The sequence below is a fragment of the Belonocnema kinseyi genome, chromosome 4 (genome assembly GCF_010883055.1).
Source record: "Belonocnema kinseyi isolate 2016_QV_RU_SX_M_011 chromosome 4, B_treatae_v1, whole genome shotgun sequence".
Lineage (NCBI taxonomy): Eukaryota > Metazoa > Arthropoda > Insecta > Hymenoptera > Cynipidae > Belonocnema > Belonocnema kinseyi.
In genome coordinates, this window is record NC_046660.1 from 20635482 (window position 1) to 20660762 (window position 25281).

Below are 25281 nucleotides of genomic sequence, written 5' to 3' on the forward strand. Positions count from 1 at the left end.
TCTTGTTTATATCAGATCTAAGTAAGCCAGTGGCTATCCGAAGAAGAAGATTGCTTCAATTGACTGTGTTCTAAGAACCTTAGCATCTGCGAACGCTAACCCACGTACCTTTTTTGTCTCGAGATCCACACCTTCTTTGTCGAAGAGTGAAATTCTTAGACACTTGTCAATAAAGAGATTAAATAATCATTAGAACATAATGCATCTTTGTCCAACACCTTGGATATATTTCTTATTATTAATTATAATAATACTATTATTAATTTGTATAGCTCCTATCAGATCTAAGTGAAGGCGTGGCTATCAGAAGAAGGAGATTGATTTAACTGACTGCGCCCGAAGAAACTTAACATCTGTGAAGGCTAACCCACGTACCTTCTTTGTTTTGAGATCCACACCTTCTTCGTCGAAGAGGGGCATTCTTAGCCACTTATCTATGAATATAATAAATAGCTGTGAGGAAATAATGCATACTTTTCTGACACCTTGGATCTATTGTTTTTATAATTATTAATTATTATAATATTATTATTAATTTTTTTATTGCTTCTATCAGATCTAAGTAAGGTCGTGGCACAATTTACGCAGTAATTCGCGTTTTATAAACAGCCTTAAATTGTATGTTGGGCTCGAATAATCTGAGGATAATTGCTTACAATGAACACGAGTCCAAATAGTATTCTCGAGGACACGGGCTCGTCGATTCTAAAAAGAGAGCTCGTGACTCGTGCGTGAAGGAGAAATGAGATTGACATGGATTGTCTGATTTCCTTAATATAATTAATTGTCGCATTTTCACACTTGATAAAGAAATAATTAAAAATGCGGATTTTGACCTTCGATTACTCGTAATTAAATAATAGTAATTACGATGAATTAAATAATTAATTAATTTTATTATTATTTAGTATTAATTATTAATAATTTTATATCTGTAAAAAACTTCGTTCGTTTTTTCTTTTCGTTTATTCTGTTGAAAATTGAAATATTTGGTAAAAAAAATTTTTTTTGTTCTAAATTAATTATTTAAACTAAAATTTTAACTATTCAAAGTTGGGTTCAATATTTATCTTCTTCCGTTGAAAATTCAGTTATTTGCTTGAAAATTTATGTATTTTGTAGAAATTTTGTTCTTTGTGGTAAAATATTAATCTTTTTGGTGACTAATTCCTCTTTTTGGATCAAGATTAATTTCTTTCTCTTAAAATTTTTTTTAGTTTGAAAATTTCTTTTTAAACTCAAAATTTGTTTAAAAATTAATATACTTTGTTAAAAATATTCTTTTTGGTAAAAAATTAAATTCTTTGATAACAAATTATTTTTCTTTTATTGAAAGATAATTATTATAACTTAGAAAGTTTAACTACCTTATTTTCCCGTTGAAAATTCATCTATTTCGTCCAAAATTGATTTACTTTTTCTGGGTAAAAAATTCATCTTTTGGTATGAAAATTCAACTACTGGGTTACAAATTAACTTTGTTGTTGTTGATGATTCAATATCTTAAATAACAATTAATTAATTTGCTTCACAATTCATTTTTTAACTTTACCCGTTTCTTTGTTTTGAAAGTTCAATAAATTTAATATTTTCTTAAAATTGTTAAGAAAATTAAATTTTTTTTAAGGTATATGTCAAAAACAATTGTCTTAAATAATAATTAATTAATTTGCTCCACAATTCAATTCTTTTGTTTAAAATGTTGGATTTTGCTGAAACAAGTTTTTCTGGCAACTGAACTATTTCATGTTTGTTTTAACATTTATCTTCTTCATTTGAAAATTCACTTATCATTTTTGGATTAAAATTTCAATTATTTTGGTAGAAAATGTAAAGTTTTTGGTTGCACATTAAACTGTTTTGTTGCAAATTTACCTACTTTTGGGTTAAACAATAATTTGTATGGTTGAAGATTCATTATTTTAGATAAAATTTATTTATGTTGCCTCCAAATTTTAATATTTGTTTGGAAATCTTTATTTGTTCAAAACTCACCTCTTTGATTTGAAATTCAACAGTTTGTGATCGATTTTTTTTCTCTCTTGACTGAAAAATCTTTATTAGTTGAAAACTCAACCTATTTTGAAAAGTATTTTTTTCGAATTCAACTGTTTTTATCAAAAATTAAAATATTGTTTGCTTGAAATATAAAATACAACATTTTTCATTCGAAATTCTTTTTTTTTTTTTGTTAAAAATTTATAATTTTAATACAAAATTGATTTCTTTAGTATCAAAGTGAGATATTTAAGATACTTGTTTTGTGTTCAAAATCAATTTTTGAAAATTGATAACATAAGTATTTCTGTTGAATATTTGATAATTTTAGTTAAAAATTCATCTCTGATTGAAAGCTGATTTGTTTAAATAAAATTTAAGTATTCAATTTTTTGTTAAAAATTTATATTTTTCATTTGAAAATTCATATTTTTGTTAAAAAATATACGTATTCGTTTAAAATATTATTCATTCTAGCTGAAAATTAGTCACCTTTTGGGTTAAAAGTTAAACTTTTTTGTTGACAATTCATAATTTTAGTTAAAAATTCAAGTATATTAATAAAAATTCATTTTGTTTGTTAGAAGCTGAGCTTCTTGGCTAAAAATTAATCTCTTTGGTTGGAAACTCAACCAATTGTTTTTGATCACAAATAAATATATTTTTTGGTTTAAATATTTTGTAACACACGTTTGGTTCAGAATTCATCCTTTTCAAAATGAAAAATTAATTACTAGGTTAAGGGTCAAACTCTTTTGTTCAAATTGATTTATAATTTTAATTTGTAAATTTATCTCTTTGGTCGAAAAATAATTTGGTAAATTGTTAAAAAATTATATTTTTTAGTTGAATTATTATCATTTTTGTTAAAATATTATCACATATGTTTAAAAATGTAACTATTGCTTTAAAAATGACTTCCTTTTGGGTAGGGAATAAATAATGTTAAATACGAAATAAAATTTTCGAAGAAATTTTTTAAAGTTTGCTTCTTAAGTTGCATAAATATATGATTTTTTTTTAATTCCTCAAAACATTAAAAAAAAGATGGAAGAATTCAATCTTTAAAAATTAAATTATAATTATTAAATATATATTAAATATAAGATGTTTTTGAATATTAAAATATTAAATAAATTTAATTCGCAAAAAAATACGTTAACAATTTTTTTCAGGAATTTTACGAAAAGATTTTTATATTCTTGAAGCCCTTTAAACTTCTGAAAAAGCTTTGAAATTATTTTAGAAATCATCAAAAATTCAAAATTTTAAAATATTTTTGGAAATCTGATGGAATTTCGAATTATTTTTTAGCCATTATGAATAACGTTAAACAAACAAAAAAACAATTTTTCAACGGTATAGTGACATTGTCAACCAAAGAAATGAATTTTTAACTAAAATTCCGAATTTTTATTTTTAAGAAATTAATTTTTAACAAAATTGAAATTGTCGAATCCTCAACAAAAACAGATTTTTCAGTCATAGCATAAAAAGAATTCCCCAAATGTATTATGTTTGAAGAAAAATAATTTAAAATAAAAAATAAAAATTTCGATTAAACATTTATTTTTTAACTTTACCCGTTCCTTTGTTTTGAATGTTCAATAAATTTATTTATTTTTTTTTAATTTTTAAGAAAATTAAATTTTTTTTTAACGTATATGTCAAAAACATTTAATCTTTTATTTTTTAGGATTATGAAAAATTTTAGAAAAAATTCCATTTAGTTTGCAAAGCGCTTAGTAATTTTTAAAGTTTGGAAAATAAATATCTGTTAAAATTTGATTTAAAATTTAATTTTTTCAAAATAAAATCATTACACAGTTTCCGAGGAATCTCATGGAAGTTTTGTTTTTCTTTAAACCTTTTAAACTTCTTAAAAATTTTCGACATTTTTTTCAAATTTTCTGAAGTTTACATTTTGTTTAAAATTGTTAGAAAAATTTTTAAATTCAAAATCATTTTAAAACATTTTCAATTGCTTTCAAACCTTTTGAATATATTTTAAAATTCCTCGAATTCTTCCAACATTTTTCTTGAAATTCTAAAATATTCTAAAAAAAGTTACCTTCAAATCTTGCATATTCTTTGTTGAAGATTTTTGGAATCTTTCGAAATATTAGAAAAAAAAAATTATTTTAGAATTAATGTTTCAAAATACAAAATCAGTTAAAATTATTCCATGCATTATGAGAAAGTTTTTTATTATTATGAAACCGTTGCATTTTTTTCTTCAAATTTGATATAAAATTTGCTAATCTTGCTAATTGAAAGATTTTTAGTCAATAGTTTCAAATTTTTTGAAATCCTTGTCCATTTTTTCTTAAATATTATTTTCAAAATAAAAAATCAGTTAACATTTTTCCAGGAATTAAAAAAATATATTTTCTTGAAAAATCTACACATTGTTAGAAAAAATTTGAAATGTTTTTAAATTTCAAATTGTTTTATTTTTACATATTTCTGAACATGTTAAACCTTCTAAATATCTCTTGAAATTGTTGAATTTTGTTATAAATCTTGCAAAATGAAAAATGCCTTTAAAACTTTCAGATTCTATTTTGACAGTTTTTTAAATATTCTCTTGAAATCAAGCTTTTACAATAAAAGGCAATTTAAATTTTCCCCGCAATCTTAAAAAATTTTTTTATTATTTTGAAACCTTCCTAAATTTTTAAGAAGCGTTAAATTTTTATTTTCGAATATTTAAAATGTACCTTTTTTGAAAACTGTTTTGAAATTTTTTAACTTTTGAATTAATTTTGAATCTTTTTGAAGCTTCTAAGTGTCCTTTAACATTACTCGAGTTCATTTATAAAACTTTAACATCATACTATTTTCAAACATTTTCTTTGCAATCGTTTGCATTTTATTTCTTAATTTTGGGAAATAATTACGAAACTTTTCAGTTCGTTGTCAAATTTCTCTTCAAATTTATTATTATAAAAAAAGAAGTCGGTTTAAATTTCCCAGTAATTTTAAGGAATTTTTTTTATTCTCTTCAAACATTAAAGATTTTAACAAAAAACTTCTTTTTTTTAGAAATTTTCAAACATCTACATTAAATTTCTTATAAGCCTGAAGTTTTTAGACTTTTTATTTTAAATGGAGAATTCATAGAAATTAATCGAGAATTAATCGAAAATGGCATTTCTTTTAAAAATAGAATTTTCTTAGCGATTTAAAATAATTATATAAAAATTAACAAATCTGAGACGCTTGGGAATATTTTTAAATCATAACACAAGATTGAGATAATTATTCATCCAAGTATAATTATTTACATATTTTAAAATATTTCATTTTCGTAAGATTCTTGAGAAAATTCAGAAAGATTTTTGAAGAGTTCATATATGTATTTCGAAAAATTATAATTTTTTATTTTACAGGATTTTGCTCAATTTTAGAAAAAAGTTTGAATCACTCAAAAATACTTTCTGGATTTCGAAATCTTTAAAAATTCACATTTTGTTAAATTTTTGTAAATCTTTTCAAATTGCTAATTATTTTTAATCATTTCCAAAAAAATTTAAACCTTTTTAATATCTTTATTTAAATTCCTCCAAAATATTTCTAAAAATTCAGGGCAGTACAACAATTTTGCCTTCAAATTTTCTAGATTCTCTTAAAATTAATTTTTTTAAAATAAAAATTCCATTCTGTAAATTTTTTCTTAGAATTTGTTTTATAAACTAAGAAGTCTGTTAAAATTTTCCTAGGAATTTTAAGCCCGTTTTTTTCATTTTCTTGAAATATTTTCAAATTCCGAAAAATATTATTTTTTTATAAATTTTTAAAAATCTGCATATTGAAATTTTTGTAACAAAGTGCAAATAAATTAAAATTTCATCCAATCATGAACATGGGTTTCAGGGCAATAATAGTTTCAAATTGTTTCGAGAATTGTTTTCAGAAATCTCAAAAGAAATTTTTAATTTTTTGGACCAACATTAAACAAATTTTAATCGAAAACTTTTTTTTTCTTGAACTCTTGAGAATTACAATGTGCTAAAAATGTTTGTAAATGAAAATTTTAGGAAAACTTATCTATTAAAAAATAAAGGGTGTCTCTTTTTTTATTTTCATTTATCAAAAGTTTAAAATTTTTTTAAAGATGAATTTCAATTTTATAACATGAAAAAGTTTCTATATCACCAAAAAACGTTTAAGATGATTTATAGAGATCCTCAAGTTTATTTTGAAAAAAAGATTTTCTTAGCGATATAAAGTTTTATTATTAATTTTAATAAATTAGTAAATATATTAATTAGGTAAAATATATAATAGTTAAAGCTGAGAGTTTTGAATCTTAAATAAAAACAGTTTAATTTCTGCAAAAAACGAAACATTTTTTTAAGGTAATAGCTGAATCTTCAAATAAAAAAAATTGTTGCCAGATGAATAGTAAAGCAAAAAAGAATTTTTTTTAGAGCCGAATTTTATACAAAACAGTTTAAATTTTAACACAAAAACATGATTTCTTTTACAAAATAGATGAATTTTTTTGCAATGATATCAATTATCTACAAAAAAAAAAACGAATTTAAAATAAAATAGTATAATTTTGAAAAAAAAATCAATTTTCAAACCAGAAAGACGAATTTTCAAGAAAATAGTTCAATTTTAAACAACAAAAAAGTTTTTTTTTGGTAACAAAGGATGAAACATTCATCTAAATTATCATTTGAGGGATTAATCATTTGAATATTAAAAAAATTAAGAATAATTATTTCTTTTTTTAGTTAAATCTGTATTTGTTTCTGAGGTTTCAGAATTAACATTTTCATACGATTCTTGAGAAAATACAAAAAGATATTTCAAGATTTTATATTTGTCGAAAAACTATAATTTTTTTTTCATTCCACGAAATTTTTCAATATTTAAGGAAAAATTCAAATCAGTTTAAAAGATAATTAGGACTTTTAGAAGTTTTATAAATAAATATATTTTAAATTGACTCGAATTATTTATAAAATTTTGAAAAATCTCTAGAAATTTAAGAATTGCCCTTAAATCTTTCAAATTTGTTTCGGTATTTGTAAGAATGTGATGAAATGTTTTTAAACCTTTATATATTTTTATTGAAGTCAATTTTTCGAAATGAAAGGATATCAAACATTTTCCCAGGAATCTCAAGAAAAGTTTTTTATTTTATTGAAGCCTTTCAAACCTCTTAAAAAGTTTTAGAATGTTTTTAAATATTTACAGATTTCAAATAAATTTTTTGTGCAATTTCCAAAAGATTACGCACTTCAAAATTTTTTTTAAAATTATTCGAATTTTTCAAAAAAATTTATCAAATCTGAAAAATAACAGAGATTGCCTTTAAATCTTCCACAGTCTGTTTTGACAATTTTGAAAATCTTTTAAAATGTTTTAAAGCCTTTTTAAATATTCTCTTAAAATTAAGTTTTCAAAATAAAGGGCAGTTTATATTTTCCGAGTCATTTTAACCATTTTTTTATTATTGTAAGACCTGTCAAAAGCATTGGGAAGCTAAAAAATTATTATTACCACATATTTAAAAATGTACGCTTCTTCTTTTTTTTTAAAATATTTTCATGTTATATATTTATTTTGAATATTTTAAAAACTTTGCAGTCTTTCAAACTAGATTGAATTCTCCGTAAAACTTTGTAATCTTGCTAAATGAAAAATGTGGCTTTGAAATATCTTCAAATTTAATTTCTGAAATAAAAAATTAGTTAAAATCTCTCTATTAACGGTAAGAAAATTTCTTAAATTCTTTTTAAACATTTGAAATTACTTCAAAAATGCTTTTTTTTTCTTAGAAATCTTCAAAATAGATAAACTTACATTTTTCATTAACCTGAATTTTTATTTTAAACTAGAAAAAGAACCGACAACTGCATCCAATCATAACTGCGGGTTTTTTGACAACAATAGTCTCAAATTGTTTCGAGTTATTTCGATATGGTTCGAGAATCAATCGAAAATAGCGTCATGCGCTTTTTAATAAAAGGACAAGTAGAAAACCGCGCTATGCGCGAGCATCTATTTCATCCATGTTTACCCAAGTTATTATTTTTGGGGGATAAATAAATTAAAATACAAATAGAAATTTTGAATAAACATTTATTTTCAAAGCCTTTTCGTTAATTTGTTTTTAAAGTTAAATAAATATATAATTATCCTAATATTTTTGAGAAAATTAAAATGTCGAAAAAATATGACTCTTCAATTTTGAGGATTTAAAAAATTTTTAGAAAAAATTCGAATCAGTTAAAAAAATATTTAATACTTTTAGAAGCTTGAAAAATAAATCTCTCTTAAACTCACTCGAAATATTCCTAGAATTTTAAAGAAAATTCCACAATTATAAAAAATGACCTTAAATCTTCCAGATATTTTTAAATTTGTAGAAATATTTTGAAATAATAATATTTTGTAATTTTTTGGAACTATTTCAAATTCTCTTCTTCCCAGAAATCTGAAGGAAGTTTTTTATTTTCAAGATTCTTAAAAAACTTCGAAATATTTTGGGAAACCTTAAAAAATTTAAATTAAATTACAAATTTTTGGAAATATTTTAATTTAAAAATAATTTTTTATCTACTTTCAACACTTTTAATCCTTCTAAATATCCCTTAAATTCTTTAAATTCAAAATTTTTTAATTAAAAAAATAATAAAATACTTGCATTCAAATCTTACAGAATCTGCTTTGACAATTTTGGAAATCTTTTCAAGGTAACGATTTTTCTAAATATTATATTACAACCATTTTTTTAAAATCGGTTTAAATTATTTTATGAATTATGAGAAATTTTTTTATTATCATAAAGCCTTTTACATTTTTTTTCAAATTTTTAATAAAATTGTGTAAATTTGCTATTTAAACTTGGAAAATAATTAAAAATCTTTTTAAATCGTTGTTAATTTTCTCTTAAAATTTCTTTTTTAAATAAAAAACTCTTTTGAAATTTTCCCAGGAATTTTTAGAAAGTTTTTCATTTTCTTGAAGCCTGTTAAACTTCTTAAAAAGCTTCAAGTTTTTTTTTTAATTAAAGAATTTAACATTTTGTTAGAAAACTTTTGAAATATTTTGAAATAGTAAATTATTTCTTAATTTTTTACCTAAACTATTGAACCTTCTGAATTTCTTTCAAAATTATTCGAATTTTTCCTAAAATTGTTTTATATTTTCGAAAAATTACAAAAATTGCCATAAAATGTTCCAGAATCTCTTATGATGATTTAAAAATCTTTTGTAACCATTTAACAATCTTTAAAAATATTCTCTTGAAATTAGTTTGTCAAAATAAAAAATCGGTTTACATTTTCCCATTAATTCTACGATAATTTTGTTTATTATCGTAGATCATTTCAGAATCCTCAAGAAGCTGTAAAATGTTTAGTTACAAATATTCAAAAATGTAATTTTTTATACATTTTTCAATTTTCAAAAAAAAAATTTTAATTAATTTCGAATCTTTTTGAAATTTCAAAATGTCTTAAAATTACACGAATTTCTTATCAATCTCTGTAATCTTGCTAACTAAAAAATTTTTCTTGAAAATCTTTCACATTCTTTTTCGAAACATAAAAAAATTAATTAAAATCTTTTTAAATCTTTGTCGATTTTTCTCTTATAATTTATTTTCAATAAAAAAAAACAGTTTACATTTTCTCAGGAATGTAAAGAAATTTTTGTATTTTCTTGAAACCCTTTTAAAATTCTTAAAAAGATCCTTACTTTTTGAAAATTTTAAAAATCTACTAATTACATTATGTATATCAAAATGCTGGATACCTTTCTTACATTAATTATTATTAACAAATATATTATTTAGATAAACTTGCATTTCTCATAAACCTGGAGTTTGCAGACTTTTTTTTATAAAAAAAAAACAATAATAGTTTTAAATTGTTTCGAGTTAATTCTATATGGTTCGAGAATTAATTGAAAATGGCGCAATGCGCTTTTTAATAAAACAGATTTATGGATGAACAGAAGATCCTCCACAAAGCTGATCTGAAATTATTAAAAATATAATCATTAAATATTAAAAATTAAAAAAAAAATCAATCACAACCCAAAAAAAAAAAACTAACGTTTTTCTGTCCAACCAACATACTCCATATTATTTTTATTAGTTTCCTCTAAATAATCCATTAAAGGCTGAAAAAACTCGAGCAACGGCTGAGCCGATAATTTTGTCTCGCTTGTTGCATGTTTCATTATGCGCTGCCAAGGTACTGAACTGCCAAGTGACATAATGTATCTGAAATTTATTTTATAAAAAAAAAATAAACAATTTTCATTTATAAATATTTGTTAAAAATATTTCCTTTTTTATATAAATTTATCTAAGTCTTTTTTTTCCTTTTCCTAATAGCCATATCAAAATATTGAACATTTATAAATTTTATTTATTCAATTATATTTTATTATTTACATGTTATCAATTTTATTAATTATTTAAAAATTCAAAATCTTTTTCCAAAGGACCACCTTTTTGGTTGCAAATTTAATTGTTTTTTCGTATCTAAAAGTTCATATTTTTCTTGAATAAAAATGCAACTGATTTCTTAGAAATTTAAGTATTTTCTAGAAAATTCACTTGTTGTTTAAAATTTTTATTTTTGTCTTCAAAAATCATCTGAAATGATTTTGGATGAAAATTCAACAAATATTTGTTGAAAATTTTTTTATGCAAAAATTCACCTGCTTGTTTTGTTAGAATTTGTTATCTTGGATGCAAAAACGCAACTTTTTGTTAAAAATGACAATTTAAAAAAAAATTATACTTTTGGTTAAAATTTGAACTATTTTTTCAATCTTTTTTTGTTAATTTATCAATTTATATGAAATTTTATTATTTTTAAATAAAAGCGCAACTTTTTTCTTTGAAAATTCAACAATTTTGTTGAAAAGTTTTAATTTTTTAATAAAAATTCTGCTGTTTTGTTAAAAACTTAAATTTTCCGTAAAAAATTTGCGTTTTCTTTTAATTGAATATTTTGGTTTGGAGAAGAGAACTGAAATATTATCTAAATAAAAAATTAACTTGTTTTTTTAAGTCAAAATTTATTTGTTTTAAGAGAAATTTTAGATTTTTTGTATTAATATCCAACTGACTGTTTGTTTGAAAATGAAATTATTTTGTTGAAAGGTCATTACTTTTGTTTGAAAATTCTGTCTTGTTGAAAATTTAACTATTTCGTAGAAAATTTACTTTTTGTTTAAAATTTATATTTTGGTATTAAAAAATGAACCCAAATCTTTTCTGAATGAAAGGGGAACTTAAAAAATAAAACTGTCGTTTTCAATCACAAATTTGTCTTTTGTAGGACAAATGTCATCTTTATTTGATAAAAGAACAACTATTTAGTAGAGAATTAAATTATTTTGTTATGAATTCATCCTTCTTGGTTGAAAAAAATTCCTTTTTTTTGGATTGAGAATTTAATTTTTGTCGTAGCAGTTTATTTGTTTTTTCTTCATATTTTGATCCTTAAAAGTCGACCAGAATTTAAAAAAATTAAAATTCAACTATTTGAAATTTTTAATGTAAATAAAAATACGTCCGTTTTGAGATGAATTTAATATTTTGTAGATAAAAATGCAACTTTCTGGCAGAGATTCCGACAATTTTGTTGGAAATTGGATATTTTTCGTATAAATTCATTTATTGTTTAAAAATTCATATTTTGATCGTTAAAAGTCAACTGAAATCTTTTTAAACCGAAAATTCAACTATTTTTTTCTAAATTTATTTTTTTTGTTTATTAATTTATTTGTTTTATTGAAAATTTAATTTTTATAAGAAAATGCTACTTTTTGGTTAGAAATTATTCTTCTTAGCCTGAGTATTCAATTTTTTTGTTTGAAAGATTTGGTTGAATCACTTTGTTAAGAAGTCCTTTTTTTCTTTGAGATTTATATTTTCAGTTGAAAATGGCTCATTTTTTTAAAACTATTAAGTAGGAAAGCCCTTTTTGTTTAAAATTGACTTTTTAAATGAAAATGTAACTTTTACATATTTTAAAGATTGTTCTTTTTTAGTTGAAAATTTGGACTTTTTGGCAAAAAAATTCATTTTCTTGGTTTGAAATTTCATTTTAGTAGGTAAAAACTGCATCAGTTTCGTGGAAAATTTTCGGCCGAAAATTCATATTTTTGTTTGGAAATTAAATTTTTGTACAGAAAATTAGTCCTTTAGTTTGAACATTCAATAATTTATATAAACTTTTATTTTCGTTTGGATCAGAAAATTTTTATTTGTTAAAAAATCGTCTTTTTAGTTTAATTTTTTTGTATAAATTTTATCTTTTTTTATTTATATACTAAACATTTACACTTTTTTGTTGGGAATTTATCTTTTAAGTTGAAAATTAAAGTATTTCGTTAAAAATCTATCTTCTATAGTAGAAAGGACATTTTTTGTTTAAAATAAATTAATAAATTTGAAAATTTTTATTTTGTATCTGAAATACTGTTTTGTTTCTATTTATAAAAGATTCTATGCAAAAATGATTACAAGAATAAAATGCTTGTATGTAAAAATTACTAACCAAAGAAAATAAAAAATTATTTAAAGAAAAATCAGAGAATTTTGAAAATGAAGTTTCTACACACCCTGCCTAATTGCAGTAACAATAACTAGCAAAAAAATTTTTGAAACTAAAAGTTGCATACTAAAAATAGAAACAAAAAATAAAATGAATTTATAAAAAATTGCGTAAAGGAAGGGGGGGGGGATATTTTCTAACAGTATAAATAAATAGTTTAAATAAAAAATTATTTAAAGAAAAATCAGAGAATTTTGAAAGTGAAGTTTTCACACACCCTGCTGAATTATAGTAGCAATAACTAGCAAAAAAATTTTGAAACTAAAAATTGCGTACTAAAAATAGAAACAAAAAATAAAATAAATTTATAAAAAATTGCGTAGAGGTATGCGGGGGGATATTTTGTGACAGTATAAATAATTGTGAGCATACTTAAGTAGATGTCCGGCTTCCTTGTTTCCCGAAAAGTCGCAATTGTGAAGTCCCTTTGCAAAATTTTTTGGATCATATTCATCAGCCAAAACACAAACGGATTTGAGCAATTGAAATTGTTGAATCGTACTCACAAAAAAGCTGTAATTTTTGTTAAATTTTTCTGGAATATAGTAGGTGAAATACTTGAAGGATTGAAAAAGAGTGTAACACAAAAAAAAAATTTGGTAATTTTTTAATGGTACCTGACACAGGGTTTATTAGCAATCACATGAAACATGGAGGCTGGATCATAGTCATCTCTTCCACGCTCGACTGGAGGATTTATTCCCTGATATTTTTCTCTGATTCAAAAAAGTTATTTGTTTAAATGTAAATACGTTTTTCTTTTATTTATTAATTTTTGAATAATTTGCAACAACTTACGCTAATTTCCAATATTCGCAATTATGACTATCAGGATCATAATGGCCCCTGAATATGTTCCACCTATGAAGATCAAGGGCAAGCGAGTATGGTAGAACAACAATTTTTTGGAGAGCCAGTTGAAAAAGATAATTGATTGTTGTTTGTTTATCATCCGAATAATGTTTGAGAAAACCTACTTTTTCTAAGTGCCTGTAAAAACAAAATGATATAATTCCAGAATCCAGCGACATGGTAGTTACAAAATTGGAGATCACTCTGAAAAGAGAATTAGAATATTTTTCGAGCATGAAAAATCAAGCAGTACGAGACCCTGACTTTTTTTCTGGAGAGTGCGTTTTGTAGTTCATAAGAAAAATATGGTAGTGTATGATGTGGTTTAATATAGTCACGTAACTGGGATAAAAGTGATTTAGTCAGGAAGCTAAAATAGGACAAAAAAATCTGAAAAATAAATTGATTTTGTGAAATCTTAAGCAATTTGATTCAATACTTTACAATCCCATGCAATTTCGTTCAAGTCGAAACAATTCTTTGCATTTTGATGCAATAACATGCAATCCTTTACAATTCCATCCACGTGTTATCAATATATTATAATTAAATGCAATTCTTTTCAAACTCATAAAATACTATGCAATCCCTATGCAATCCCCAATACTATGCAATGCTATGCAATCTTGTGCAATCTCAAGCGATCTCATTCAGTTCTATGCAATCCCTTTGAATCTTATAAAATACTATGCACTCCCATGAAATCATTTGCAATAATATTTAATTTCATTTAAAACTTTGCAAGCTGATGCAATAGCATGCAATCCTTTGCAATCTCATTGAATCCTATGCAATTGCATGCAAGCGTTAGCAGTCTATTACAATTAGATCCAATCCTTTCCAATTTGATAAAATACTTTGCAATATCATGAAATGCTACGAAATCTTAAGCAATCTCATTCAATCCTTTGCAAATTTATGCAATACCATGCAATTTCATACAAATATTTGCAATGTCATGCAGTTACATGCAATCCTTTGCAATCTCATGGAATCCTATGCAATTCCGTGCAAGCGTAAGCAATATATTACAATTACATGCAATCCTTTTCAATCTCATAAAATAATATGCAAACCCATGTAATGTTGAACAATCTTATGCAATTCCATTCAATCCTTTGCAATCTCATCCAATCCTACGCAACTCCATACGATTACTTGCAATATTATGAAATTACTAGCAATCCTTTTCCATCTAATAAAATTTCAATACAATTCTTTGCAATCTCATAGAATAACATGTAGTACTTTGAACCTCATGAAATCCTATGCAACTACATGCAAGCGTTAGCAATCTATTAAAATTACATGCATTCCTTTCTTATCTTCCAAAACACTATGCAATTCCATGCACTGCTGTACAATCGTATTCAATTCCATTTAATCTTTTGCAATCTCATGCAATCCTATGCAATTCCATACAATTACTTGCAATATCATGAAATTACATGCAATCCTTCGCCATCTTATACAGTGCTATGTAATTCCAAGCAATCTCATTCAGTTCTATGCAATCCCTTCGAATCATTAAAAATACTATGCAATCCCATGCAATCTCAAGCAATCCTTTGCAATCTAATGCAATTCCATTTAATCATATGCAATCTCCTGCAATACCTTCCTTTTTAATAGAATTCTTTGCAATCTTATACAATTACATGCAATGCCTTGCAATCTCATGAAATCCTATGCAACCTTATGGAATTCCATTCAATCATTGCAGCATTGCAGCAATCCTGCAATGCTCTGCAATTTCAAGCAATATCATTCAGTTCCTGCAAGCCTTTCCCATCTCATTATATAATATGCAATCCTTCGCAATCTCATGCAATTCCAATCAATCCTTTAAAATTTCATACAATGCCATGCAATTCCATACAATTACATACAATCCTTTCCGATTTTATAAGATAACATGAAATGCCATGCAATCCTTTGCAATCCTATGCAATTCCATTTAATCCTGAGCAATCTCATGCAATTACATGCAATTCCATACAATTACTTGCAATCTCATGTAGATCCGTGCAATCTTTTGCAAGCTCATACAATGCCCTGCAATCTCAAGTGATCTCATTTAGTTCCATGAAATCCTTTTTAATCTTATTATATACAACGCAATCCCATATAATCCTTTAAAATCTTATTCAATTACATTCAATCATTTCTAATTTTATGCAATTCCATGTATTTCCACACAACTCTATGCAATCTCATGAAATTACATTCAATCCTGTGCACTCTTATAAATGCCCTGCAATTTCAAGCAATCTTATTCAATTCCAGGCGATCCTTATAAATCTCAGAAAATACCATGCAATCTCATGCAATCCTTTGCAATTGTATGTAATTCCATTTGCTCCTTTTCAATCGCATGCAATTGCATGTAATCCCATACAATTCCACACAATTCTCTTCAATCTCGTGCAATAAAATGCAATCCTTTGCAATCTCATACAATGCTCTGCAATTTCAAGCGATATCATTGAATTCCTGTAAGCCTTTCCCATCTCATCATATAACATGCAATCCTTCGCAATCTTATGCAATTCCATATAATCCTTTGAAATATCATACAATCCCATGCAATTCCATACAATTTTTCGGAATCTCGTGCATCTGCATACCATCCTATGCAATCCCATGAAATTCTATGCGATCCTTTGAATTTTCATGCAATCTCATGCGATCTCTTGCAATCTTATGCAATTCCATTTAATCCTTTGCGATCGCATGCAATTCCATTTAATCCTTCGTAATCGCATGCAATTTAACACACTTCATTGCAATCTCGTGCAATAACATGCAATCCTTTGCAATTTCATTCAATTCCCTGCAATCTCTAACCATATTATTCAATTCCTGCAAGCCTTTCCCATCTCAATTTATAACATGTAATCCTTCGCAATCTTCAATCCTTTAAATCCTTATATCATCCAATGCAATTCCATACAATTCTTCAGAATCTCATGCAATTACATGCCACCCTAGGCAAGCCCATGTAATTCCATGAGATCCTTTGAAATTTCATGCAATCCCATGTAATCCTATGCAATTATTTTCAATTTCATGCAATTCTGTGCAATCTAATGCGAAACCGTACAATTCCATGCAATCCTTTGCAATATTATGCAATCGTATGCAATCTAATACAGTTTAATGCAATACTTTGTAATCTCATGCAGTCCCATGCAATTCCATGCAATCCTTTCAAATCTCATGTAATCCCATGCAATCCCACACATTTCTCTTTAATATCATGCAATACTATCCAATTCCATCCAGGTGAAAAATTCATATAAAGTTTTATATAGTGGATAAGACAACAATATTTTTCGTTTGTTTTATGAACAATTCTATTTGAGTCAAATAAAAAATATCAGTGTTTTATCCACTGTATAGAATTCCAGAAAAGAAAATTTTCACTTATATTTTAAGCCTTCATTTAAAAGTCTGTACTGCCTGCAGATTTAAAATTTTATTTGGCAGATGGCAGGGTGAAAATTTTTGTTTGAAAATGTGCATAGTACTTAAAAAATTACGAAACACGTATTCAAAAATCGAATTTTCAATTAAAAAAGAAAATAAATAAGCTTAGAGATAAATCATTGTTGAGTTGAATCCTGCACACTTTGTTTGCACGTGTGTTTAAATTGATTTTTTTTTATAGAATTGATATACAATTATTGTTATTTTTTTCTAACCATAATGTCGGAAAACAAGAAGCATTAAAAAAATTGGCTATAATGAAAAGTTTTAATAATTTAATGCTCAATAAATAAATCATACCTACGAAGAAACTATTTTTTCATTTGTTTTAATTCGGAAATTTTCAAGTTCGGCTATTCAATAATTCGGCAATTTTCTGCAGGGATTATTATTATTTCGGAATTTCTCAATTCGCGAATCTTAAATTTCGGAAATTTTGCTTTTTATGATTTTTTCAAATTCGACTAAACTAAAAACCAGTTCGAAATGAGCCGATGCTTTATTATCAAAAATAAATTTAACTTCTGTGCTGCTGATGAAAAATATGTATATATTATCTTAATATATTATATTATATATTTGACTAATTTTCTATCTAATATTTAACTTCTATAAAATTTGAATCACAATTTCTCGATAAATAAATGTTAAATATTTTAAAATGTACCTGTGATAAATTTTGTATTTCCATTTGATTTCTTTTGAAAAATTGTAAATGCATAAATAAGTAATAATAATTTGAAAAATGTAGAATGGTACTTTTTTATATTTCAAATAAACGCGCGAATGGCAGCCAATGAAGAGCCTTATACATCGCATGCGCAATAGTACAGAGGGCCCGCGTTGGGAGAACTCCTGTCGCTTTCATTCGTTTGTAGGACGCGTAATAAAGTAGCCACTCCAATCGCACTCGGATCCTGCTTTACCGGATCCCGATACACCAGATAAGGTGGTCCAAGGGGGCAAGTTTCAGCACTCTAGCAAGCCACAAGAAGAAGGGCTTAGAGATTCCCGATTTATCGTGAGTGCCATTTAGGGAACGCCCAGTAAATCGGGATCCCAGTGTATTACGAAATAAAAACTTTTCCTGTATAAGGTATCAACTTTCACTAAAAGATAAAGAAATAAATTGAAAAATTATAGTTTTTTAATAATAAATTAATTTACCTGGGATTCATGATAGTCAAAGTAAAAATATCTGCTATGGCTTCATTGAAACCTGGTATCGGTTCGTCTCGAAAGGGAACTGGTTGATTTCTGTATTCCATGAAGTAATGTACGTGAGCTAAATTGTGATGTAGTGTTATAAAATCAGCTCCAGTTACCTTCAGGCACATCTTTAACCTACGATTTCCGGAAATTTAAATAATTAGTTTTTCATTTCCTACTGCGTCGTATTTCTCAAGAATAAAATTACCGATAATCTTTTCCGGTAAACAAATCCCAAGCAGATGCTTGACAAGACATATTTCTTTTACTTGGACGTTCCAAAATACTTTTTTCCCAAAACCGACTGTTTAATTTGGTGAAAGACATTGATTGAAAAAAGTCTTCCGCCTCTTCCGTCATTTTCTCTATTGTGTAATCCTAAAAGATCGAACAATAGGTTTTTTTTTTTTTTTTTTTTTTTTTTTTCAAGGTCATTAATATATTGTCTTTACCTTTTGCAAAAGGGCAGTCGTTATGTTCGGAAAGTTGCTCAACGGAAAAGGAATCACCAAATTGTACACATTCCATTTTTGTGCCCACATGTTTCCTTCAAGGAAAATATGTTATAACAAATTACAACATTTACAAGTTTGAAGATAATTATTAATTAATGTTAATAAACAAAAATTTTTTCCATTTTTTAAATTTTTTCCTTACCCAACAAATGAGCAGGAATAGTGCCATTCTCACTTATCAATCGACTTCCATAAAATATGCGCAGTTCTCTTCTCACGTATGCATGTAATTGAGCATAAAGTGGTTTGATCTCTGACCATAATTTCATTATAGTTTTCTCGAAATTAGGCGTAGAATATTCTGAAATCCACATTTCCGCTGCATTCGGAAAATCTAGATTTCAAATCATTATTTGAAAAATACGTGCTTTGAGAAATTTTTATTTGATTTATTTGAAAAATAAATATCCCCACAGTGTAGAATTCTTGAATTGCAAATTCTCGAATAATAAAATTCCAGAACAGTTTATAAAATTATTGAATAATAAATTTCCCGAATTGGAAAATTCCGGAATAATGAGATTCTCGAATTTAAAAATTCCAGAATAACAACGTTTCCGAACAGTTTATAATATTATCGAATTAGAGAATTCCCGAATCATAAAATTTCCAGATCAAATGACAAACCCCCAAAAAAATATTCTCGACATTGTAGGATTCTTAAATTGGATAGTTCTCGAATAATAAATTCCCGAATAATAATAATTTCCGAATAATAAAATATGTCCAGACGTATTGTTACACGATGGTGTCTGTCTGTCTGTCCGTCCGTAAACACGATAACTCTTGAAAAAATAAACGAATCAAATTCATCTTTGATACACTTTTTTTAGGTCCTAAAAAAAAGAACGAGTTCGTAAACCAGCCATTTTTGATAAAAATTCAAAAAGTGAGCGCATTTTGAAAATTTTTGAGACAACTTTTTTCTGAATTTGAAAATTCTAGGTAAGGGTATTTATAGCCTTAAAAAGAACAAACAATTTATCATCATGACTTTTTTCGATAAAAAGATAATTCTCAGAGTTATAGCGTTTTCAAAATTTTTTTAATCAACCGAAAATCAAAATTTGAAGCCGAAAAACGCACGATATGAAAAAATTTACGAAAAGAAAAACATTTCTTTTTGAAAGCCCTCCGAGGTTATCATAACCAACTTTTGAATTTTCTTCAAAAATCGAAATTCAAATTTTAATTGCACAAAAAATAATGGAAAATAAAAACATCCATTTTGTGGACAAACTATGTAGGATACGAAAAAAGATCAAGTTTTTTCGAAGCATTCCAAATGCAAAGAATAAATATTCGAGCGCGAAGCGCGAGATTCAAACGTCGTGCGCCCTAGGCGCGCTCAAACTTGCGAGCCGCGCGCATAGCGCGCGATGAGAATGTGCCCGCAGGGCGGGCAGATTTTTTCAGATAAAATAGTTTGGTTAAATTTATACAAACCTAATAACGATGCTACATCATTGTTAATGTCATAAACAAGTTGTAATTCTTCAAGAAATTGGGGACCAGTTGCGTTCCTCCAAGCCACCCAATAGTGAAGAAGTTCGCTTGGATTTTGCGATTTTGAGAAAATATTTAGGATTTCTAATTAAAAATTTATTATTTCATTACATCAAAAAATGTAAAAGCTTTCTTCTAATCCAGTCGCCACTAATACTTTCGTATGCACTAATAGGTCCCCGAGAGTACTAAATTTAAAAAGGTCAAAGAAAGGCCCCTGTTTAAGGATATCTGGGGTATTTTTTCGAGATTTGGGTCAATTTTTGTTTAAACAATTTTTTAAAAAATTTTATTATTTGTTTACGAAATAAAGTTTTAAAATCATTCTTAACATTGCGGAGCCAAAATCAAATTTTGTTGCGTCTTGAACTTTTTTCTGGAATAATGAATTTCCGAATAATAAAAATCCCGAATTCGAAAATTTCGAATTAATAAAATTCCCGGACAGTTTTTAATATTAGCCAATTGAAAAATTTTCGAATATTAAAATTCCCGGGACGACTGAAAAATCCCGACACAGTAAAATGCCCGATTTGGGAGATTCACGAATAATGACATTCCCCCTACGAATGAAAAATGTTAATTATTAAATATTTCATTATTTATTCAAAAACAAAATTTATAAAATCATTCTTACCGTGGCTGAGCAAAAATATAACTTGTTTACCTCTTGCACTTTTCTCGTACGATGAACCGCTGGGAATGTATAGCATTATAAATAAATAATTTGTTAACAAATAATTTGTATTATAACCCAATTGTAAAATTCCATAACAGTTAATAATATTACCAAATTAAAAAATTCCTGAATTTCAAAAGTTCCGGGCCGACTAAATAATCCCGAAAAATAAAAATCCCGATACTGGAAAATTTCCGATTAGGAAAATTGTGGAATAATGAAGTTTTGAAATAATAAAAATCCTGGACTGAAAATTCCTGATTAATAAAATTTTTTGACAGTTTATAATATTATGGAATCAGAAAAATTCCTAACAATTTATAATATTAACGGATTGAAAAATTCCCAAATAATAAAAATCCCAGGAAAACTGAAAAATCCCAAAAAATACAAATACCGATACTGTAAAATCCCCGAATGGGAAAATTCTGGAATAATTAATTTTCGGAATAATAAAAATGCCCTAATTAAAAATTCCTGATTAATATATTTCCTAAACAGTTTATAATATTACCGAATTGGAAAATTCCATAACAGTATATAATATTACTGAATTTAAAAATGCGCGAATATTAAAATTCCAGGGACGCCTGAAAAATCCCGAAAATTAAAAATACTGATACTGGAAAATTCACGATTTGGAATATTGTGGAACAATGAATTTTCGGAATAATAAAAATCCCGGACTTGAAAATGCCTGATTAATAAAATTCCCGAACAGTTTATAATATTAGCAAATTGGAAAATTTCCTAAAAATTTATTATATTACCGAATTAAAAAATTCCCCGATATTAAAATTTCCGGGACGACTGAAAAATATTAAAATAATAAAAATCCCGATACTGGAAAATTCCCGATTTGGAAAATTGTGGAACAATGAATTTTCGGAATAATAAAAATCCCGGACTTGATAATTCCTGATTAATAAAATTCCCGAACAGTTTATAATATTATCGAATTGGAAAAATTCCTAAAAATTTATTACATTACCGAATTTAAAAATTCCCGAATATTAAAATTTTCGGGACGACTGAAAAATCTTAAAATAATAAAAATCCCGATACTGGAAAATTCCCGATTTGGAAAATTGTGGAACAATGAATTTTCGGAATAATAAAAATGCCCTAATTAAAAATTCCTGATTAATATATTTCCTAAACAGTTTATAATATTACCGAATTGGAAAATTCCATAACAGTATATAATATTACTGAATTGAAAAATTGCGCGAATATTAAAATTCCAGGGACGACTGAAAAATCCCGAAAATTAATCCTGATACTGGAAAATTCTTGATTTGGAAAATTCTAGAATAATGAATTTTCGGAATATTAAAAATCCCGGACTTGAAAATTCCTGATTGATAAAATTCTCGAACAGTTTATAATATTACCGAATTGGAAATTTCCTAAAAATTTATTATATTACCGAATTAAAAAATTCCTGAATATTAAAATTTCCGGGACGACTGAAAAATCTTAAAATAATAAAAATCCCGATACTGGAAAATTCCCGATTTGGAAAATTGTGGAACAATGAATTTTCGGAATAATAAAAATCCCGGACTTGAAAATTCCTGATTAATATAATTCCTGAACAGTTTATAACATTACCGAATTGGAAAATTCCATAACAGTATATAATATTACTAAATTGAAAAATGCGCGAATATTAAAAGTCCAGGGACGACTGAAAAATCCCGAAAATTAAAAATCCTGATACTGGAAAATTCCCGATTAGGAAAATTCTGGAATAATGAATTTTCGGAATAATAAAAATCCCGGACTTGAAAATTCCTGATTAATAAAATTCCCGAATAGTTTATAATATTACCGAATTGGTAAAGAAGTTTTTATTTGATTGCAAGATTTCTTTTTCCCCTCAAGAGATCTATCCTTGATATAAACAGTGTACAATAGGGTCGTCTTTTTTATACAAATGATCACTAATGGACAATTTGAATATTTACCATGACTTTTTAAACAATTTTCAATTGTTTAAACAAATTTTAATTACTCAAACACATGTATATTATTTAAGCACTTAATTATTCCCCAAAAATGTGAAAAATAATCGTATGTTTTAATTGAAATGCAGGGATGTCTTCTTTTTCAAATTGATATCCTATGCTGCTTTTTTCGAATAATTAGATAATTTTGATACATTTCTTCTAGTGTTTAACAAATTCTTATTTGGTTTGAAAAATTTTTGTTCCTCAAGCAGTTATTTGTTGATCATTAAAAAAATAGAAGACATAGAATCAATTAGGATTGTAAAAGTGTTTTTGTGAAAATAATTATTTAAACAACTTATATTTGTTCAAACAATTAAGAAGTTCTGAATGTATTACTTCTATACACTATACAGTTAGAATAATAATTTTCTGTGTTCTGTTTTAGTTCATTCTTTTAGTTAACAAAAAGAAACTGCTTGAGCAAATAAAGATTGTTTAAACAAATAGATATTTATTCAAAATTAAAAGAAATGTATCAAAATTATTTAATTATGCAACAAAAAATAGCATAGGATACTAATTTAAAAAAAGCTGATATCTCTGGCTGACTTTTCAGAAATTTTGAAAATAGACAAGAAATAATTGTTTAAATAATTACGTAATGTTTTGTGAACAATTTACTACTCCAAACAATGACAAACAATTACATTTTGATCAGAAAATAGGATTATTTTTTCACATTTTTAGTAATAAATAATTGTTGTGTACGAGTTTTAAATTTGTCTAAATAATAGATTCTGAGGTAACACTATGCAAGTATGGAAATTTTCTTAAAAAATCATTTGTTTATTATGCGGTATATTGCAAACAGTTTGACGTAAGCAAAAATTTCAAGATGCAAACAAGTTTTATTTTTGCTCAGCCGTGCTGAAAATGATTAAAATGTTTTTGGGAATAAACAATAAAGTTGTTTAAAAAATTTTTTAAACAAAAATAGACAAAAATTTATGAAACCTACCAAAGATATTCTTAATTAGAGGCCTTTCTTTGTGTTTGAAAAAAATAGTAATCTCCGGGAATATTGATATTTTCTTTACCTGGTAATCTGACATTGCAATCGTTACAATTTCCGTAACGGCAGACAGTTAATTCCACATATCTTTTCTTGAGATTCACAATCAAACTCATGTACTATAAAAATTATTTCAAATTAATTATAATAATGCACAAAACAAAAACAAAAAATAAATTTCTGAAAAATCTGCTAACTGATAAAAATGCATCTTCTTCCAAAATCGCACTTCCTATACGCATCATCTTGTGGAAGAGTAGTTTAAGAGTTTGATTCCTAAATCCTCTCCAGTTAAAAGAAGCTAACCGGTGTCTTGTTCGTTCCAAAAATCGGTTACTATCTACTACAGCTGCAATCTAAAATTTTTCAAAATTCAAAAAATAAAATTTCTTATAATTTTTTAAAAAATTTTGAAGCAAAGAAGAAATCTGATTACCATTCTTTCAAGATTTTCTTCATTGGTGTCTACATTGTAATAATAAGTGAACAGTGCCTCCTGATGTTTGATGACACTATATTCCTCATTTAGAACGTCCATAAGTTTACGAGCAATATTTTCCTCGTGAGAGGAAAAACTAATTTTTGACGAAGTATCAGAAATCGAAAGGAGAGTTAAAAAAGTCAAGAAATAAGCTGACATTTCAAAAAACGGAACAATAATCCACTATAACTCTGATCGCGTTTTTACAACAGAAAAAGGAATCGTTTCTCTCTAAAGTGGTTATTCATTTCGACGATTGTGATTATTGCAGCACTTTTTCGAGTAAAATGCTTTTCAATTGCTTTTTGATCGATATCGGCTATTCTGATACCAACACTATAACGTTACACACACCGACACGGACGATTAAACAACAACCTTCGCATAGTTTCTGCTCCAAGTGGCTAACGCACACAAGGGCGTAGTTACGCATGCAGAACGGAAACAATTGACCCTTTAACTCTTTTGTTTAATCTATTTTTAAAATTTTCTTAAAGCTATATATATATTTTTAGAAATATTGTAATTTCTTAAATTACTTGAATAAAATAGAGGACTCGTGAAATCTCAATAGGATCCAAATAAAGTCCCGCTGAAGTACTGGATAAGAGACAAACCAGTATTTTAAGGTTTCTAGAAAATTTTATTATTGAAAACTATTAACGTGTTTTTCAGGACAAAAGTATTAAAAAAAGTCCCTTTTATTTATTTTTTAAATGGTTGCAAGTTCGAATTTATGTTCCAATTTTTTTTTTAATCCTTCTGTAGAAAGGTTTTGTTTGTAATAAAGATCTAGAAAAGAGAGAAGTTTTTAAAGTCCTTGGAGTTTTACAAAAGTTGAAAAGAATGTAAAAAATACTAGAAAATTTCCCTTTGATTTAAAAAAATTGTCTACAGATCTTGAGTAGGACAACATTTTTAGAAAAG

General features: G+C 26.0%; 1 protein-coding gene across 3 annotated transcripts; it reads right to left on the bottom strand.

Annotated features, from left to right (window-relative positions):
- Positions 1-227: 227 nt before the first annotated feature.
- LOC117172109 (angiotensin-converting enzyme-like) lies at positions 228-24602 on the bottom strand. Of its 3 annotated transcripts, XM_033359896.1 has the most exons (14): positions 24310-24602; positions 24071-24229; positions 23899-23992; positions 20108-20251; positions 18804-18995; positions 18599-18693; positions 18355-18524; positions 18105-18281; positions 13395-13586; positions 13214-13312; positions 13103-13109; positions 12969-13021; positions 10077-10246; positions 9787-9996 (listed from the first exon to the last, which is right to left on the bottom strand). In XM_033359896.1, the coding sequence occupies exons 1-14, from the start codon at positions 24511-24513 to the stop codon at positions 9962-9964; spliced, it is 1791 nt and encodes a 596-aa protein (XP_033215787.1). In that variant the 5' UTR covers positions 24514-24602; the 3' UTR covers positions 9787-9961. The 3 variants fall into 3 exon arrangements, with proteins under 3 accessions (XP_033215788.1, XP_033215787.1, XP_033215786.1); XM_033359895.1 differs by having other exon boundaries at positions 12969-13109; XM_033359897.1 differs by lacking the exons at positions 9787-9996; positions 10077-10246 and adding an exon at positions 228-434 and having other exon boundaries at positions 12969-13109.
- Between the last annotated feature and the right edge of the window lie 679 nt (positions 24603-25281).

Bases quoted from the DNA above. Each gene is read 5' to 3' on its own strand.
- LOC117172109 (XM_033359895.1), bottom strand. From the start codon at position 24,513: ATGTCAGCTTATTTCTTGACTTTTTTAACTCTCCTTTCGATTTCTGAT. The intron at 18,282-18,354 runs GTAATTTTATTC...CGGAAATCGTAG, and splicing joins TTTACCGGAAAAGATTATCG to GTTAAAGATGTGCCTGAAGG. The intron at 13,587-18,104 runs GTAAATTAATTT...TTGTTTTTACAG, and splicing joins TTGACTATCATGAATCCCAG to GCACTTAGAAAAAGTAGGTT.